This window comes from Capra hircus, chromosome 19 (genome assembly GCF_001704415.2).
Source record: "Capra hircus breed San Clemente chromosome 19, ASM170441v1, whole genome shotgun sequence".
Classification (NCBI taxonomy): domain Eukaryota; kingdom Metazoa; phylum Chordata; class Mammalia; order Artiodactyla; family Bovidae; genus Capra; species Capra hircus.
In genome coordinates, this window is record NC_030826.1 from 36,985,393 (window position 1) to 37,002,880 (window position 17,488).

General features: G+C 54.7%; 2 protein-coding genes across 7 annotated transcripts; one reads left to right on the top strand and one right to left on the bottom strand.

The window, feature by feature from the left end:
* On the top strand, positions 868-7,683 carry PHOSPHO1 (phosphoethanolamine/phosphocholine phosphatase). Of its 6 annotated transcripts, none has more exons than XM_018064921.1 (4): positions 868-1,211; positions 2,345-2,432; positions 4,185-4,295; positions 5,931-7,683. In XM_018064921.1, exon 4 carries the CDS (start codon positions 5,938-5,940, stop codon positions 6,808-6,810), a length of 873 nt encoding a protein of 290 aa, XP_017920410.1. In that variant the 5' UTR covers positions 868-1,211; positions 2,345-2,432; positions 4,185-4,295; positions 5,931-5,937; the 3' UTR covers positions 6,811-7,683. The 6 variants fall into 6 exon arrangements, with proteins under 6 accessions (XP_017920410.1, XP_017920414.1, XP_017920411.1 ...); XM_018064925.1 differs by having other exon boundaries at positions 6,052-7,683; XM_018064922.1 differs by lacking the exon at positions 4,185-4,295.
* On the bottom strand, positions 7,846-17,477 carry ABI3 (ABI family member 3). Its single transcript, XM_018064920.1, has 8 exons — positions 17,045-17,477; positions 12,793-12,960; positions 11,542-11,718; positions 10,046-10,131; positions 9,759-9,854; positions 9,473-9,600; positions 8,803-8,940; positions 7,846-8,494 (listed from the first exon to the last, which is right to left on the bottom strand). Exons 1-8 carry the CDS (start codon positions 17,159-17,161, stop codon positions 8,331-8,333), a joined length of 1,074 nt encoding a protein of 357 aa, XP_017920409.1. The 5' UTR covers positions 17,162-17,477; the 3' UTR covers positions 7,846-8,330.

Genomic DNA, 17,488 nt, shown 5'->3' on the forward strand with positions numbered 1-17,488 from the left:
CCTTCTTCCTAGCTAACACAGTCCTGTTGTGACCCCGTTTGAGTTAGCTGTGCGGGGGTTTGAACTCAATTTCTCCTGCTGTCAACATTCAACCGTTAAGTGCTGTGACCTAGTACTACACCGGGTTCATAGTGTGTTTTCAGTAAATTTATTTCCTCTCTAAACATGATCTCTACTCCTCACCAGGGTGGGAGGGCATAAGGGTGGAGCGGGTGTGGCCGGGAAAGGACTCAAGAAGCGAGGAGAAAGTCGGGGTTTTTATTTACAACGCTACTTGCAAAGGGGCAGAGTCTGGTCCCCAACTCAGTGCATACAGGATAGGAGAGCGGGAAAGTCCGCAGGCCTCTGTAACCTGTAACCGGGGCAAGGGTCCCAAGTAGCGGGGCGAAGCGACTGCGCCTGGAGGGCAGAGGGCACCCAGCCAGCCCAGCTTTGCGCACAGGGGAGAGGAACTGCTTTTCCCTGGGCGGGGTCAGCCGAAGCCTGCCCTCGGGCTTAGGAGCGCAGAACAGAATGAGGGCTGGAGGTGGGAGTGCATTTTTGCAAGTCCGGGGGATCTGAGCTCTAGAGGCGGGGGTGGAGAAAGTCCATTGCCCTGGCACCTCCAGGTGTGTGGGCGGGACTTACCTAGAGCCCAGGAGCCGCTCTAATGAGGGTGCCCCCCACCCACGCTCCTCTGAAGGGATGCACTACATCTTCACCCTCCTACCCTTCCCGGCGGCGCCCAATCCCACCTTCGCTCGCGCTCCGGGAGCCTGTGGAGCAGCCGGGAGGCGTGGCCTACCGGCGGCCCGCCCCTTTGATGTGCTCCGACGCCGCTGTGATTGGACAACCGCTTGTGACGTGCGGAGACTGCGGTGGGCTCCGGTGCTGCGGCAGCCGCAGCGCCAGCCGCGGCTCCGGCTCCGGCTCCCCGGTATTTAAAGGGGACGCGGTGGCGGCCCGGGGGGATGGGGGGCAAGTGGAGGGGACGGCCCAGACGCATATCATCCACGGCCCCTCCGGACTGGAGGGACTCGTGAGAGCCGAAGCCCAGAAATCCGGGGGTGGATAAGACACCGCATCCCCTCCAATTCCTGTAAGCACCCCTTGCTCCATCCTGAGCCCAAATACCTCAGCTAGCCCGTGTCCCCCTACTCTTCACACTCCAAACTCAGCCGGGACAGACCTCTGCCGCCGCCGCTCCCCACGTGAGTCCTGGACTCGCCGAGGTAGGGGAAGGCTGGGGTCTCAGCGTGGGGTGGGGGCTGCGCTGGGTCTGAGAGCGCTCCTTCACGCGCGTGTCCGTAGGGGAGTCGCTGGAGCAGAGGCATGAGTTCCTCTCCTACCCAAGGGACTAGGTGTCTGGCTATCGCTCCATTCCCGACACAGACAAGGCGAAGGAATCCGTGCTTCCTTGCTCCCTGCCACCCACGAGTCCCCTGGGCTCCCGAACTGTCCCCCCTCCACCACCCCCCGCCGCCCCGCACTGGAGCGAAGCACCGGCCAGCTGGGGGTGTGCCAGAGTGCCTGCTTTCCAGCCACCTCTAAAAATATCTCTCCCCAGACTCCACCGGCAGCTGCCACCTCCTTGCCCACTGAAGATCCCCTCCTAGCTTGTCTACCCAGGCAGGGAAACACAGAGGTGACTCCTGCTCCTATCTTTCTCACTGGCACCAGAGCTCCAGGACTTCAACTCCTGGTCCTATCTTTCTCACTGGCACCAGAGCTCCAGGACGTCAACCCAGCTGTCAGGACAACAAGCTCACAACCCAGGGGAATCTCCAAGGCAATAGAGGAAGTTCTGGCTGCAGTTTTCCCAAGAGGCAGCAGAGACCCTTGAGTTCTAGTTCTAATCCTGATTCTGATGCTGTGTGACCCAGGATGTTAGCTTGACCTCTCTGGGCTTTTGTTTTTCTTATTCACTGCTAGTGGTGAAGGAAGAGACCAAGGAAGAAACCATGGTGAAGTTGGGAGTGCTGTCTGGGGGAGGGGGAGAATTCCACCTTAGTGGTGGAAAGTGATTTCTAGTGATTGATGCTAGGAGACCTAGTCTTAAGCAGAGGACTTGTTACTGTAGTATTTCTGGGATCCTTGCCCTTGCCACATCCTTATCCTGCAGTTTCTTGTGGAACACTGCCCTGTGGCCTCCAACCATCCATTAATGGGAATTTTCAAACTCTGTTTCCCCATCCCAAAGGTGTCCTCCCATCCTATTCCCATGGATATAATGTGACAGCACTTGTGTAAAAAGGTGCAGGGGTGCGAGGGGCCAGTGTGGGGGTGGGGGAAACACTGGTTTTAGGTAGAACTAGAATATGGACTCCCTGCCAGCCCAATGAAACCCTTCTGTCGTTTGCTCTAGCCTGCTGGAAAAGCTCAGAGGTCCTGTCCCCCTTTTCCTATTCGGTGACCACAAGAGGATTCAATCACTCAGGAGAAAGCTTCCAGAGGTGAGTGACCTCTCTGAATGTCCCAAGAGCCAGATTTCAGCGGGGCCTGGGGTGCCTCTGACTATTGTGGGCTAGGGGTGGGTGTTGCAGCATGGCCTTCTCAATTTCGACGGGAAGACCTCTAGGGACTAAAACAAGGGCAACTCACCAACAATCTGGTTTCCCTGAATACTAGTATTAGATGAAAAGAACCTAACTTTTGCTGAGAAGTTTTAAACATGATTAAAAACAAGTAGACTATTCCACCAAATTAAAAAAAAAAAAAGAATCAAGGGCAAAGAAATGAAAGCTGGTCTCTGGGTGATTCCTGGAGATCCTTTTATCTTCATATCATTCTGGCATGTGTCTGTCCATGTTTGCTTTTACAAGGGGTGTGGCATCCTTTGACCTTTCCTCTTTGGACTCACCTGTCCCCTGGGGGACATACAATATCAGCCAGGATTCTGGAAGGCTGAAAGTCCATCTAGATGGGACCTGGGACAGCCCTTCCACCTCTAACCCCCCAAACATGCCCTTCTTTTACCTCACATGCCTCCCTCCCCTTCTCTCCCATATTTTTGACCTGTGTCTCCTCTCCCAATCCCTTCCCTCTTTTTGCCCACTGTCCCATTCAGCTTTGTCCACAACTAGATTCCTAGACTACAAATTCTTAGGGAAAAGTCTGAAATCCACATTGCATGTGTAGCCAGGGAGTGGGGACAGATGGGGTATCTCAAGATGGAGGAAGCCCTTCCTCTAACTGGTGCCCTGCTCCTGCGAAGTTCCCGTCTCTTTCTTGAGAAGCTGTTGCTTCTCCTTGCTGTCCTGGGATGGTCTGGGGAGAGTCACCTTGACAAAGTCAGAGGGGTACCCAGTGTCACCCACTTTCACCACCAGAGGGCAGCAGCCAGCCAGACCTTTGCTCCTTCCCCTGTCTAGTCTCCTGGCTCACAGTCGCCGTCCAGCTGTGTCCCAGCTGCATCTAGTCTCTCATTTAAACCCAGGGTGGAGGGCAGCAACAGGGACTTGTAGGTTTGAAGCAGCATTGGGGAAGCCCCCATGAAGCCGAATCCTGTCCCCAAAGTCACATAGCAAAATCTGGCAGAAATTTCAACCTGACTCCTAGCGGACTGCCAGTCTCTGGAAGCACCAGGGAGTGAGACAGTCCTAGATCACCTGTGGTACCCAGGGGTCCTAGCCCTCCAGCTGCAGTGGATGCCCATCCCTGGGCATCTGCCTCTTCCTTTTTTGAGGACAGAGGGCAGGCAAGGCTGTGGCCAGGAGTTCACAAACCAGGCTTTGCCCCAAGGAAACATCGTAGCCTTGGGCAAGTTATTTAATCTCTGAGTCCTTTTCATCTGCTGAATCCATGGAATTGTGATGAGCAAGGACAGAATATAAGTGAAGCTGATTTGTAAACCATGATGAACCATACGCAAGAAAGGGGCAATGAACATATAGAGAAAAAAAACACTGGTCTCAGACTCTGAGATCTGGTTTTGAGATCTGTCTCTGCCATATATAGTGGGTGATGTTTGTACAAGTTGGTTACCCTTTCTAGGTCTTCAATAATATCTGTAACCTTTCCAGCATCATGAGGGATTGTTAAGAGGATGCCTAGCAAGGGCCTTGTGGTCCTTAGCTTATTTGATGGGCTATTTTTACTGAGTGGTTCCTGAGGCTCAGGAGAGGGGATAGGATCAGGTGGATGTTGGTGGTAGAAACAACACCACCTGACCGGGCACCCTCACACGGACCTTGTATGGTTGTCAGGAGCTCTGGACCGACGGCTGGAGGCCAACAATCCCTACAGGTGGTGCTCAGGGTGATGTACTGACAATGAGCGGGTGTTTTCCAGTTGCTGGCCTCCGATGCCTGTCTAGGGTAAGTGGGTCCCTCCAGGGGTCTCTTAGGATGAGGCCTCAGCTCCATGTTCCCATCATAGGGTGGGAGGAGCCCTATCCAGCCTCTTTTAAGCCTGCTCTCACCTCTATTGAGCCTCCACTAATGCCTGAAAGCTTCCATCTCAAGCATGGGTCCCTGATGCTCTCTATCCTCAACTCCAGGAATCCTGGGCCACTGAAACTCAGATAGATGTTGGTGAGACCAGAGAGTGACTGCATGAAATTGAAGGGACAGTTCTGTTAGGGAGGCAGATAGCCAGGTTCAAATCCCAACTCAGAAGTTAGGAGCCTTGGACTTTCATTTTACAGGATGTGCCAGGCTGTAAACATCACAGGAATATTGGAAAGGGAGTTAGGAAGAAACTAGAAAGAGGAGTGGTTTTGTCTCAACTAATTGGGGTGGAATGCTGAGAGGGAGAAGACAACACAGTGATACTCGGAAGCTGTGCAGTCTGCTTGCTGTCCCTCTGGTGGGGGGGGGGGGCAAGCTGCAGAGGGTTTCTGCTCTCCACATGCTTGCCTTCGTGCCCTCACCCTTGCCATGTTGCCCCGCATCCTCTCCCTTATCCCCCATTAACATGACCATCCCAAGGTCTTGACTTCCTGGAGCTCCCCACCCCCACTCTTCCTGTCCCTTCTGCCCTGTGCTCCCCTAGCATGACGTCCTCCTGTCCCTCGTCTTCCCCAGCCCTTCCTCATCCCCTCCACCCCAGCCATGCCCCTACTCCCTCTCCTTCTGCCTTCTCAGCCACTGCCGCTCTCTTTCCTCTTCCTTACCCATCTCCCAGGTGTGTCGTGGCCTGGTGCGGGAGGCTCCTACTTCCCCAAGTCCCACTGCTTCTCCTGCTGCCTGCTTGCTTCGGACTCTGGCAGAAACCCCATCCGCTGACAAGTTCCTCCCAGGGAACTGGCAAGTGATTAGTGATGAGCTGTCAGACAGGGCCCTGAAACTCCCCAGAGAAGTTGTGTCCCATCCTTGGACCCCTGCCCAGGGCCACCTGGCTGGAAGCAGCTCACAGACCCTGCCTGGATTTTGGGTGGTCAATCCACCTAACTGGTTCCTCCAAGAGCTAAAATCCAGTTCTCTGGTCAATGCGGAAGCCCAGGCACGTCACTCTCCAGGTCTGGCACTGATTGCCCACATGCCTTGGGTAGTGCCAACAAGTCTTCCCTGGTTTCTACCGTCCATCACAGTCCTACAAGCCATCGGCTCTACATGGCTGAAAAGTGGAATGACAGATCTACTCCAGTTGAATGAATGAATGAATAGGGAAGAGGAGTGGAGAGTCCCTCCCACCTTCCCTGTGTCCACCACCAACAAGGGGTCACTGGAAGTCTCTAGAATGGTCTAGTCCAGAAACCTTCCCAACGGAGTGACTCCTTGGAAGCTGCTCTTCCACTCTCCTGAACCTTGGTTAAGCCCCCATGGCTCCAGATGAGAGTAGAAGGAAGGTGCCAAAGAAGCCCTTCAGGGTTCAGGAGGATGGTCCCCTGAGGATAAACCCCAGAGCAGTTAACACAGAAGTGCAAGAGGGTGGACAGGGAAGGCAGGGGTGGGGACGCCGGCGTTGCTTAACCAGCTTAACCAGCCTAACCAGCCTTGGGTCCTCCTCAGGTCTTCGATGTGCCAGCATCTCTGGCCGTGGCCCGCTAACCTGCCTCTCCCGGGCCGGCTCCTGCCGCGCCCCCTCTCGCTTGCTCCCTCCTCCTCCTGCTCCTCTCTCCCCTGCTCCCAGGACGGCGGGATGGCTGCGCAGGGCTCGCCGCGCTTCCTCCTGACCTTCGACTTTGATGAGACTATCGTGGACGAAAACAGCGACGACTCGATCGTGCGCGTGGCGCCGGGCCAGCGGCTCCCGGAGAGCCTGCGTGCCACCTACCGCGAGGGCTTCTACAACGAGTACATGCAGCGCGTCTTCCAGTACCTGGGCGACCAGGGCGTGCGGCCGCGAGACCTGCGCGCCGTCTACGAGTCCATCCCGCTATCTCCCGGCATGGGCGAACTGCTGCAGTTTGTGGCCAAGCAGGGTTCCTGCTTTGAGGTTATTCTCATCTCAGACGCCAACACCTTTGGCGTGGAGAGCGCGCTGCGCGCCGCCGGCCACCAAGGCCTGTTCCGCCGCATCTTCAGCAACCCTTCCGGGCCCGACGCTCGGGGGCTGCTGGCGCTGCGGCCCTTCCACTCACACAGCTGCGCGCGCTGCCCCGCCAACATGTGCAAGCACAAGGTGCTCAGCGACTACCTGCGCGAGCGGGCCCACGACGGCGTGCACTTCGAGCGCCTTTTCTACGTGGGCGACGGAGCCAACGACTTCTGTCCCATGGGGCTGCTGGCCGGTGGCGATGTGGCCTTCCCTCGCCGCGGCTACCCCATGCACCGCCTTATCCAGGAGGCACAGAAGGCTGACCCCAGCTCCTTCCGCGCCAGCGTGGTACCCTGGGAAAATGCCACCGAAGTGCGCCTCCATCTGCAGCAGGTGCTGAAGACGTGCTGAGGACGCGGCCTGCAGGGGGCGCCCGGCGGGAAGGGGGCTGGGGACAGGGAAAGACAAACCTAGTTTTATTATCCCCTTCCCCTTTCGTTTTGGTGGGTCCCTCCGGGAATTTCCGGAATCCGGAGCTCGTCCGTTTGGGGGCTGGAGGAGAGAGTTCGGAGCTGTCCCCATCTATGCAGTTAACCCAGCTTGGCTGTCTCCCCCAATTCCACTGCCAGCGAATTCTGGTTTGGCCCCGCTAGGGTGGTGCGCAGACCCAAGCAGGCAGCAGTGTTTTCCAAAAACCTTGTCCCCTCCCAACTGGGAGGAAAGGGTTGCCTTGCAGGGTAGAGAAGGAACATCTCCCACTGTGTTTCATTAACTGTTGCCTTGGGCCGCATGACTTCCTTCCCCTAGACTTCTGTCAGGGGGACCCAGGTCCTGAAATTCCTCTCCCCGTCCCTTCAGCCTCGCACTCCCCGCGGAGAGATGGTGCTCTCCACGGACGCCAGTCTCAGGCCTAGGTCTTGCTTTACCTTCTGTGACCCTACACTACACTCCTGCCTCCCCCAACGCACGCTGTCGGAGTTCCCACAGGAAGAAATGCCAGAGGGAACAGTCGCCTCCTGGTGGTGGAATGAGGTAGTACACTGTCCAGGGCTCGGGTCCGGCCAGCCAGGGACCTCAGAGAACGCGACGACGTCTCCTCCTCGCACCCCAGCCTCTTCTATGCAGCAAGAAACCAGGGACTTAACCAAAGTCGCCCCGCCAGCTGGACCCTCTGAACCCCTCCCCTCCCATATGGAACAGAAAGCCATGATGTTTTAAAGCACAGCCACTGAAACCCGACCCCCGCCCCTTTTGGTGTTTCAGAGCTATAAAGGAGGAAAAGGGGCAGAGGTGACTGAGATCTCTCGCGCCGCAGTCTGAGGGATGAGGGTGAGATGATCTCTCAGAAAGCCCCACTTAAGTGAGGGAGCTGGGCTCCACTCTTGGAGGAGTGTCCAGTTTGGGGAACCAAGACTGAATTCATAAAGCAAGGAACAGGCAAAAGAGCAGGGTGCAGCCTGTCTTCACAGAGTGGCACAAGGGTCTCATGGAGAGGGCTCAAGCAGGGAGGAGACGGGAGATATTCCTGCTTAGGGCAGGCAAAGGGACTCAGTCCCCGGGAGCCTAAAAACCGGGTTACCTTTCAATCTTTTGGCACACCCCGCACCCCACCCTGCAGGGCAATCATCAAGAGGTCACCAGTTTTATTCCAAGTTGGCACTTGCAGCTGGAGACCCTGTCTTGCATGGTCCAAGGGTCTCCTGTGGATAAGATCACCAAACACCTTGGCTTCCAGTTCTTTCCTGTCTCTAGCAGGCTTCTGGGTACCTCTCCCAGGACCCCCTCCCACTGCAGTGGGGGGAAGGGATAGACAACAGTTAACAGCCCAGAGGTGTGCAAGCCTGGTCCAGTCTTGAGTGAAGCTGGCTTTGGTGTGGGACTCAGGCTCACTCAAGGCAGTGCTTTGAATCAGCATCGCAGAGACCAGGCTGTCAGCTGATGGGCTCCACATAGTTCCCAGGGAAGAATCCAGACCCCTCGGAGCAGACACCCTCACACCATCCATCAGAGTAGCGGCGGGTGATGCAGATAACTGTGCCCTCAGAGAAGGAGAGCTCGTTGTCCTTCTGGCGGGTGTATGGGTACAGTGTCACCACTGGAGGGAGAGAGGAGAGGGTGCTGTGGGATGTGCCTCCTGCTGCACCCTGGGATGCTGGGGCCTACACCCTGAACTCTAGAGAGCACCATGGGGACTGGGGCAGGAGATGCCTTCTACCAAGCCCTGGGCTTCTCCCCAGCTGAGCTAATACTCAGTATCAGGCCAGCTGCTTTTCTGTGTGGGTGTGTGTGAGGAATAACAGGGTCACACCTTTGCAAATGGAAGGGAGAATGGCTCTGGGCTAGAAGAGTGGGGGGAAACCTGACCCCACGATCTGTTGCCCTTCAGTCCCAGGACTCAAGTACCTTTCTCCAAGTATGCATCAGGGACCCAGCTGGGCTCTTCGGACCCAAAGCCTGGTGGGGGTGGAGGTGGCAGCTCCAGATCATCTACATCCAGGGGTGGAGGAGGGGGCAGGTCGAGGGGCATGGGCAGCTCTGGGGCTGGGAGAGAAGCAGAAAGGCTGCAAGCGTGACACAGGCAACCCCATCCACTCCAAGAAACTTCACTGTTGGAGAGCAGGGCCCCGGGATCTACCCATTCAATGCACTCTGCCTGCAGCCCTTGTTCATCCTGCTCCTCCCACAGTGCCTCTAGCGGGTGGTAGGTGTTCAGTAAACACAGCAGTGTTGAACAGTGTAGGGTGATCAGACTCTGCCACTTGGCTGGGCAAGCCTTGAGCAAGTCACTTAATTTAACTTCACAGGCTCAGTTTCTTCATCTGTTGAATGGGAGTGTGAAGATCCTAAGCGGTCAAATTTACGCAAGAAAATGGATGAGAAGCTTTGACTTGGTAAAAAGCAGGGGCTCAATTATGTTAGCTTGCTTCCTCTGCTTTCTTCCTGTCCTACCTTGGACAAAGTATTCACTGACATAGGCCCAGCTGGATCCAACTAGGGTGAGGTGGGGTGGGAAGTCTCGAGAGGTGAGAAAACAACCCCAAACGTTGAGATAGGAGAAGGCGGGGCTCCTTACCCGGTGGGGGCAAAGACAGTTTCTCCAACGAAGGGGGTAGCAGGAAGAAGTCAGGGGCAACAGGGGGTGGAGGTGGGGGGGCGGGCTGCCCCTTGGCCATGGAGACCCCACCAACACCTTCGGCGCTGCTGAAGACCAGAGAGAGAGGGGCTTTGCTAGGCTGGGGGACAACTTCCTACTCAGTACCCAAGCTGACCCCGCCCCTTCAATCACAAGCTCCGCCCTTGTGGCCCGCAGTCTTAATCCACCTTCATGACCGCCCCAACCTAAAGCCTGTGGGGCTCACCAGGCCGAGGCCAGTGAGGAGGCAGAGGAGGCGGCGGAGAGTCTGCCGTCGGGCACCACGGGGGGCTGCACGGGTTCGGGGATCCGGGGCGCTCTCCTGGGGTGGGGAGATAGGAGGGGTGAAGTGACGTCGAGGGAGAAGGCATCAGGCGAGCAGGGGTTCGGGCAGGCGGGCTGTCGCAGGAGGAAGTTTGGCGCCCGGCTTGAAGGGGCGGGTGGTGGGGAGTAGTTTCTGGTTGAGGGGAGGGAGAGGAGGCGGGGCAGGTTACGACTGTGGGGAGACCTCACCCTAGGGTGGCGGAGGCGGGAGTAGCAGGTGCCTTGATGCTCTTACGAGACAAGGTCCCGGTCCGCGACAGCTGCGTGCTCAGATCCTGCGGGGGGAGCAGGGGGCGGGCGCTGACACCCACAGGGGCCTGCAACGGCGCCCCTGCATCCCAGAGAGGAAATGGGGGAGGGGCAGACGCGAACTGGGAGAGTGGGGAGGAGGGAGAGCAAGTGCCGACTTCCACTGCCCAGCCGGCTCTCCCACCCCACCCCTCTCAGTCTTGCTCTTGGCAGACCGGGCCTTAAATCTGCCATAGGCTCAGGCAGACAGGATCTGAAGGCCACTTCCTCTTGCAGGGCCTCAGCAGCTGAGCCCCACTCTCACCCAAAGATGCTGAGCGCTCGGCTTTGTGGGCCTTAACTCTGAGAAACCCCAGCTCCAGCCCACGGCTGAGGGGGTAGAGGTTGAGGTAGAAACCTCCCACCTGTCAATTTCGTGGGCCTGAGGAACTGGCCGTGGGGAGTTCAGGGCAGAGAGGAGCAGAAACTACAGTGTACAAGTGACAAGCTGTGAACTCATGTGCAAGAGAGCACTTCAGTTGGTGATGGAGTTTCCCTAAGAATAGGTACATGAGGAATGATGTCCTCTGCTATCCTCCCCTAGGGACAAGACAAAAGGGACCTGAACTCAGGCATAAAGAATTTAGGTTGGATAAAAGGAAGAGCTTACTGGTAAGAGGGTCTGGCGACTGAAGGAGGGAGTGTGCTTTCTGTTTTGGAGGGAGATGTGTTAAGGAAATCAAGGGGCCGTTTAGCTACAGGAGAGCAGCCAGTCTAATCTGGAATGTTGAAGTGTGGGGACAAGGAATGGATAAAATGGGATTAAGGGTGTGTCCTCTCCCACCTCGCAGAAGAAGGTGGGCTGTGAAGAAAATGCCAGTCTTCAGCATGTCCTCATTTGAGTGCCTGCATCCCCCGCCCTCCCCACCCCACAGCAACTCTGGGTGACTGTTCAGCACAGTGACCTCAAACCTCCAGACAGAGGAAGTTGCTGTGGCTGGGGAACCATTCTCATGCACCCTGACATTTCCCTGTCCGCTCTTCCCCTTCACACACACACCCCCATCCTGTACCCACAAGTGTGTATGTGTGAGCCCAGGTGGCATTGTCAGCAGGTCATGTGATAAGGGGAAAGGTCAGTTATTAAAAGAAAGGTTGTGATGAATTTTAAAGGAAGAAGATGGGCCCCCTCTCCTATAAGGGGGCCCCATGGGGAGCAGCAGAGCCTCTTAGGGCGATGGCTTCAGGGAATGAGGAAGGAAAGGGGCTGCAGGGTGGGACGAGAACTCGGTCCTGGAAGAGAACTGAGGCTCTAGAGAGAAGGGAGTCATGAGGCAGAAGAGGGTGGGGGACTTCCCTGCATGGGGCATGGACTGGAGGAACAAAATCCCCATGAGGTGTGGCCTTAAAAAAACAGAGGCTGTGCTGTGGAGAAAGAGGAGGGCCCCTCTCTCTACCTTGATCCCATGGCCAATGTCATCCAGGCAACTGAAGTTGAGGGGTCTCCGGTAGTAGGGCGTGAGGTGAGGCAGGTTCTCAGGGGCGATGATTTTCTGGCCAGGAGGCAGCCGCTGGATAGTGGCTAAGGTGCCAATCTCCCTTCGGGCCACTTTCTCCATATGCATGTTCACCATCTGTGTGACAGAGTTGGAGGTGACAGCGCTCTTTCCCTTAAGACTTTGGGGACGGGGAGAGGCCATGGGAGGCAGTGAGGTGCGGAGAAAGAGTGAGTTTTGTCCCTAAGGTCGCATAGCATTTGGGATAACAGTTGCCAGGAGAGGATGGAGCCACTTTGGAGCCACTTCCAGTGGAAGAGAACAAGAGCTATTATTAGCTGAGCAGGAACTAGAGGAAAAGAGAAAACACAGCATCCTTAAGGGGTGCTGGGAAGAGACTGGGCCAGTTTGGGAGCAGAGGGAGATAACATGGAGAATCGTGGCTGAACCAGCTCTCCCTCTTGCTGCTAAGTCACGTCAGTCGCATCCGACTCTGTGCGACCCCATAGATGGCATCCCACCAGGCTTCTGTCCCTGAGATTCTCCAGGCAAGAATGCTGGAATGGGTTGCCTTGGGGGACAATGCAAGCGAATCAACTTCCTCTTGTAATGTTCTTTGGAGAAACCTACATCTCTGAGAGGGTGGGAACTTCAATCTGGTGGGGTGAGAGAAAAAGACACACTCACACTGAACATGTGAGTGATGCACAGGCTGACGTGTAGCTTCGTGCATGTGGTTTATGGGGTAATTCCTCGGCCAAGGATTCAGGAAGGAAGGAGGAGGGTGTATATGCGAGATGGGGTGGGGCGCTGTGTGGTCATGGCAGTGCTTCCAGGGCTGAGAATGACCTTGCCAAGCAAGCAGTCTGACTTTGGGATATTTATAAAGTCACCGCCTGTGTTTAGATGAAAACAGGGTCCATTTGCCTCTTTTCTGTGCTATGTAGCCACTGTGATAGGGAGAGCGTACTTTCTATCATGTAGGAAGGAATTCAGAAAGAGTTCTGCCATCAGGGAGTTCCTGGTCCGAAGGGGCAGCAAGGCCCACCCCTGAGACACAAGGAAGCTCAAAAAGCTTGGCAAGTGCCAACTTTCTGGGATAGAGGTGGGTGTTTGGATGTAGAGGAAGGCAGGAAAGAACTTTTGCTACAGATGTCCTGGTGGGGCTGAAGAGTTAGGGGCTGAGGCGAGCAGCCTTTCCCCAGCTCTTACCTGGCCCAGTGTGCTCACGCGGGCTTCCACCTGCCGCAGGGCAGCCGCCTGAAGATCCAGCATACGCAGGGTGTGTCCAGCCAGGTTGCCCACCTGGTAGGCCACGCTGGCCAGGGCCTGGGTGGTGAAAGCCATGGTCTCCTCCAGTGCTTTTCGCTTGTCGGTGGCCTGAAATACACACAGCCCTCGCATGTTCCACTGGGTCCTTGGCTGTGGGCTGGGATGGGATAGGGTATGAAGAAGTTGGGGGCTGAGTTGGGAGAAGGCGATTACCGTCAGATGTTTGAGGAGGTTTCTGTAAGAACGACGCAGTAAGAAGGACTCAAGGGGTGTTAGGAAAGTGAACCTGCAGCCCTGGGAACTGGGTCCAAGGGGAGGTAAAGATACCCTTCTCAGATAGTCACACTGAGGATTAGCCCTACCACCCTCCTGAAGATATTTTGTTTAGGAGGATCATAAATGGTGAACAGTAGAAAGGAAAGAGGAAGTCAACACTGGCTGGAAAAGATATTATTGGACTTGAAAACCAAACAACCAACCTCAGGCCCTCATCCCAGACCTTCTAACCAGAATCCCCTGGGCATGCAGCCAGTGAGTCTGTACCTTGGAAAGCTCCTTAGGTGACTCCTGAGCTCCTGGCTTAGCTCTGGTCTGCAAGGTGGTGTTTGGGAACCAGTAATTTGGTCCATTTTATAGATAAGAAACTGAAGCCCAGAGGGGTAGGATAAAGCAACTTCTAACTGTAGCTTATATAGTGAAAGTGTTAGTTGCTCAGTTGTGTCCGACTCTTTGTGACCCCATGGCCTGTAGCCCACCAGGCTTCTCTGTCTGTGGAATTTTCCAGGCAAGAATACTGGAGTGGGTTGCCATTCCCTTCTCCAGGGAATCTTCCTGACCCAGGGATCAAACCCAGGTCTCTTGCATTGCAGGCAGATTCTTTACTGTCTGAGCCACCAGGGAAGTGTAGCCTGTATAACCAGAGCCTATATAGGGTCCCACAAGGCTGGCTCCTGTTTGTCTCCTCACCCTCATCCCCGTCCTCTCTCCCTCTCACTCATGGTCCTCCAGCCACATTGGCTGTTGGGTCTCAGTTCCTGATCAAGCTGAGATTGCTTGTACCTCAGGGCCTTTGCACTTGTTATACTCAGGTCTTCAGAGACACTTGCCCTCATCACCCTAAGATCTCCCCTAGCCCCCTTCTGTATTGACTTTGTATTAGATTCACTGTTTTCTTCATAGCACTTAGTACCATCTGAAATTTTTTATCTATGAACGTTATTATCTATCCCCGCATACACACACACACACACACACACACACACATCCACACACACTAGAATGTAAGCCCTAAGAGCAAAGGGAGCTCATCTGTTTTATTCTGTATCCTATCCTGGAATAGTTAGTGCCCAACATACAGATGAAACTTGATGAATATGCATTTGTGAATTAATCAGTGGGTTGAATGCAAACCCAAACACTTGCTGGCCATCTTCCTACTGCCTGCCAGGCACTGTGCCCGGTGCTGGCTAGGGTCACACTTCCAGGCAGTGGTGGTGGGGTGGACAGGGAGTGTCTGAAGACTGAAGAGAGTTTGTTTCTCTAGTCATTTGGTTCCCCAGGCAGCTTCCTCATCTCAGGTTGGGACACGAGGGTAGGGGCCAATCCAGGGCAAGTCTGGGGAGAGGCCAGCAGACTGATCAGTAAGGCTGCACCCTGAGGTCTCCTTGTTAAGGGCCTTCAGTTGCTCCTCAGGGCCTGTAGTGGAGAACAGACCTAGAATCTATCTAAGTAGGGTGCTCAAAGAGACCTGGAAGCATCCAGTGTAGCCCAGTGAAACTTGAACCAAAGGGTGGGCCCAGAACCAGACCCTCAGGTGCTTCTCCATGCCTTTCTGTTCCAGAGAGGCTAAGAACTGCTTATTTGCATCCAATTTACATCTCATCAACATACATAACTGAGTGCCTTGAAAAGGCAAAGAAATCAACCCAGAAAGAATAACAGGTCTAATTCTAGTTCAAGACTGTCCTTTAGTAGATGAGGAAATGAAGGCCCAGAACGGAGCAGTGACTACTCTGTATTAGCTGGCCTCTCTTGTACTCACCCCTCCCTGGACTGGCATGTGGAATTCATCACTGGATTTTTCCTGTCGGTCCAAACAGGAAACATGTCTGCTTGGGCCCAGCTCTGTCAGAGCCTGGATACCTACCGACCCCTGGCTTTGGTCTTAACCCAAAGTCAGGTCTAGAGAAACAAAGGTCTGGGATCCATCTTCATGGCTGACTATTTATTCATCATGCAAATTACCCTGTCTACAAACTCAATGGACCCTGACAGAGAACTCTGCAGTTGACCCCAGCCTGCCCCCCCCCATTCCCTAAGGGTTTCCTGACACCTGCTTGAGATGGAGGGGGCGGTGTGAGGAAGAGGGGGAGATTGTGGGAACCAGGTCTTATTTAAGACCAATTTTGAGAAGTCATCTAAATCCTTCCTAGGCATTTGCTCCTCAGAAAATCCTCGGAGAAGTCAGGGGAGGTAACTGGCTCTGTAGTCTAGTAGTTAGTGTTCTTCATGAAGGAAGCTGAAATCCAAGGATTCTGACCTGGGTCAGGGCTTCTGATGCTCTGAGGGTTTTTGCAAGGGCTGCTTCACCTCACTAGAATTAACTTTGAATATCTATATTTGTCTTTCATCCATCTGATGAAAGATGCTGATGATACTAACAGCTGCCATTTATCCTGCCCTTCTTAAGGGAGAAACACTGGGCTAAATGTGCTAATACATTATTACGTTTAACCCATGTGAACACTGTGATAAAAGGTATAAGAATCACAAGGGAAACTTGCCCCATGTCTAGGAGCTGGAAATTGGACTCAGGTCTTTCTGACCTCAAATTCTGTGTGCACACCATGTGTGCAAATGAGAACACACCCAGAAGTGCTTTCAGATGTGCACAAGTTATTGAAGGAATGGGAAGGAGGGCCTCCATCCTAGTCCATAGGAGGAGCTTGCCTTCCAGTGCTGGGGAAATGCAACTAATTCACAAGCCACATTCCAGCTCAGTTTCAGTACCCACAGTCACTCAATATCCACAGCGGGAGTAGCATTTTCAGCTAGAAGTTTGGGGGGGGGAATGCTCTGGAGTCAAAGTTGCTTGTTCAAATCCGGGTTCTACCATTAGCTTGGAGACCCTGGGAAAGTAAGTTAATCTTTCTGAAGCTCAGCCTCCTGACTGTGAAGTGGGAGTGGTCCTCACCTCACAGACTTGGGTGAGGACTGAAGGGAGCAATGAAGCCAGTTCAGGTGCAAAGCACTTTAACTGCTGTTACCATTATCTCTCTTTAAGCTGCCATTTTCTCATAAGCATTTTCTCCTTTTATTTATTTATTTATTTTCAACACTCACTCCTACGGAGCTGGGAGGTCCCAGTGCAAATAAACTGTCTTAAAATCATACAGCATGTCAGAGGGAAAGGCAGAGAGGAGAGGGTTCAGCTTCAGAAGTCAGGAAGGCTAGGCTGATGCCCAGCTCTGCCATTGCCAAGCAATGTGACCTTGGACAAGTCACCTTGCCTCCCTGAACTGCTGTCTCTTCATCTATGAAACAGGAATAATGATACTGTCTCACAAGGCTGTTATAAAGGCTGTCCTCTTGTGTTCATCCAAGCACCTACTCTCCGTCCTGGGACAACCCCACAATTTAGAAAACTGTTCTAAAATGCCACTCTCCTTGCATTTTGCTGGTAGTCTGCTGCATGCCGTCATATTGTCCATCCCCCTGCCTCTGAGTCAAACTCCATCTCTTTAACCCAACATAGTGGGACATCTCTCAGCTCTCCCTCAGATATCAGGGACAGTTTTCTCTCGTCCATCTCAAGTTCAGGACAATGTTTGGGAAGTTCTTCTGCAGTCTCACCTAGAGCCAGCATGAACACGGAATGATGGCACCAACAGGTGTGTGAGGACAAGTCTTTAGGCCTCTGGATCTGAGCGGGAGGTTCGGAAGGAGAGGAGCCTGGGGTGAAGCCTATAGCAGGATGGGGTAGCACTGCCTTCCCTGGGCATCTCTGAGGCTCTGGGAAAGAGGAGTACAGGAGGCCCTGGGAACACGCGTCAGCATGAGAATTTAAGGGCCTGGGATGAAGCCGACCTGGAGTGGGAGGATAGCTCAGCCAATGCCCAGGCCCAGCACCTGTCAGGATGGGCTCTGGGCCCCTGGGGGGCTGTGGTGCCAGGCCTGCACCCGCTCCACTTACCTGCACGTAGTTGTTCTCACAGTAGTCCGCGACTCGAAGCAGGGCGCTGTGGTTGCCCCTCAGGGCCTCCCGGCCCGTGGGGATCTCAAACTCCTGCAGTTGCTGTAGCTCCGCCATGGCCCCTGGCCTCTGCCCGGCTCCCCGGGGAGCCTGCCGGTTTTGCACCTCACTCTGCCCTTGATTGGTTGCTCTGCCTTCCCTCCCTCTCACTGCTTTTGGTTTCCTCTTCGTGAGAGACCCAAACCTGCTAGCAAGGGGCAGGCATGCTCATACGGGGACAAGAGGAAGTTAGTCCCCACTCCCTGAGCCTGTGCCACTCTGTCCCCTGCCCAGAGGAAGGGAGAAAATGGGGGGGCCCAGCCCCCCAATCCCTCCTAGCAGAGGAAGCCAAGGTTGGGGCGGCTGTGATTGCTGCCTGGGCCTGGAGAGGAAGCTGTGGCGGGG

Excerpts from the sequence above, each read along its gene's own strand:
- PHOSPHO1 (XM_018064921.1), top strand. The coding sequence starts at position 5,938 with ATGTGCCAGCATCTCTGGCCGTGGCCCGCTAACCTGCCTCTCCCGGGC.
- ABI3 (XM_018064920.1), bottom strand. The coding sequence starts at position 17,161 with ATGGCGGAGCTACAGCAACTGCAGGAGTTTGAGATCCCCACGGGCCGG. Across the intron at positions 9,601-9,758 it reads TCCTCACTGGCCTCGGCCTG|CAGCGCCGAAGGTGTTGGTG; the intron begins GTGAGCCCCACA and ends TCTGGTCTTCAG. Across the intron at positions 8,941-9,472 it reads ACTGTCTTTGCCCCCACCGG|CCCCAGAGCTGCCCATGCCC; the intron begins GTAAGGAGCCCC and ends CTTCTCTCCCAG.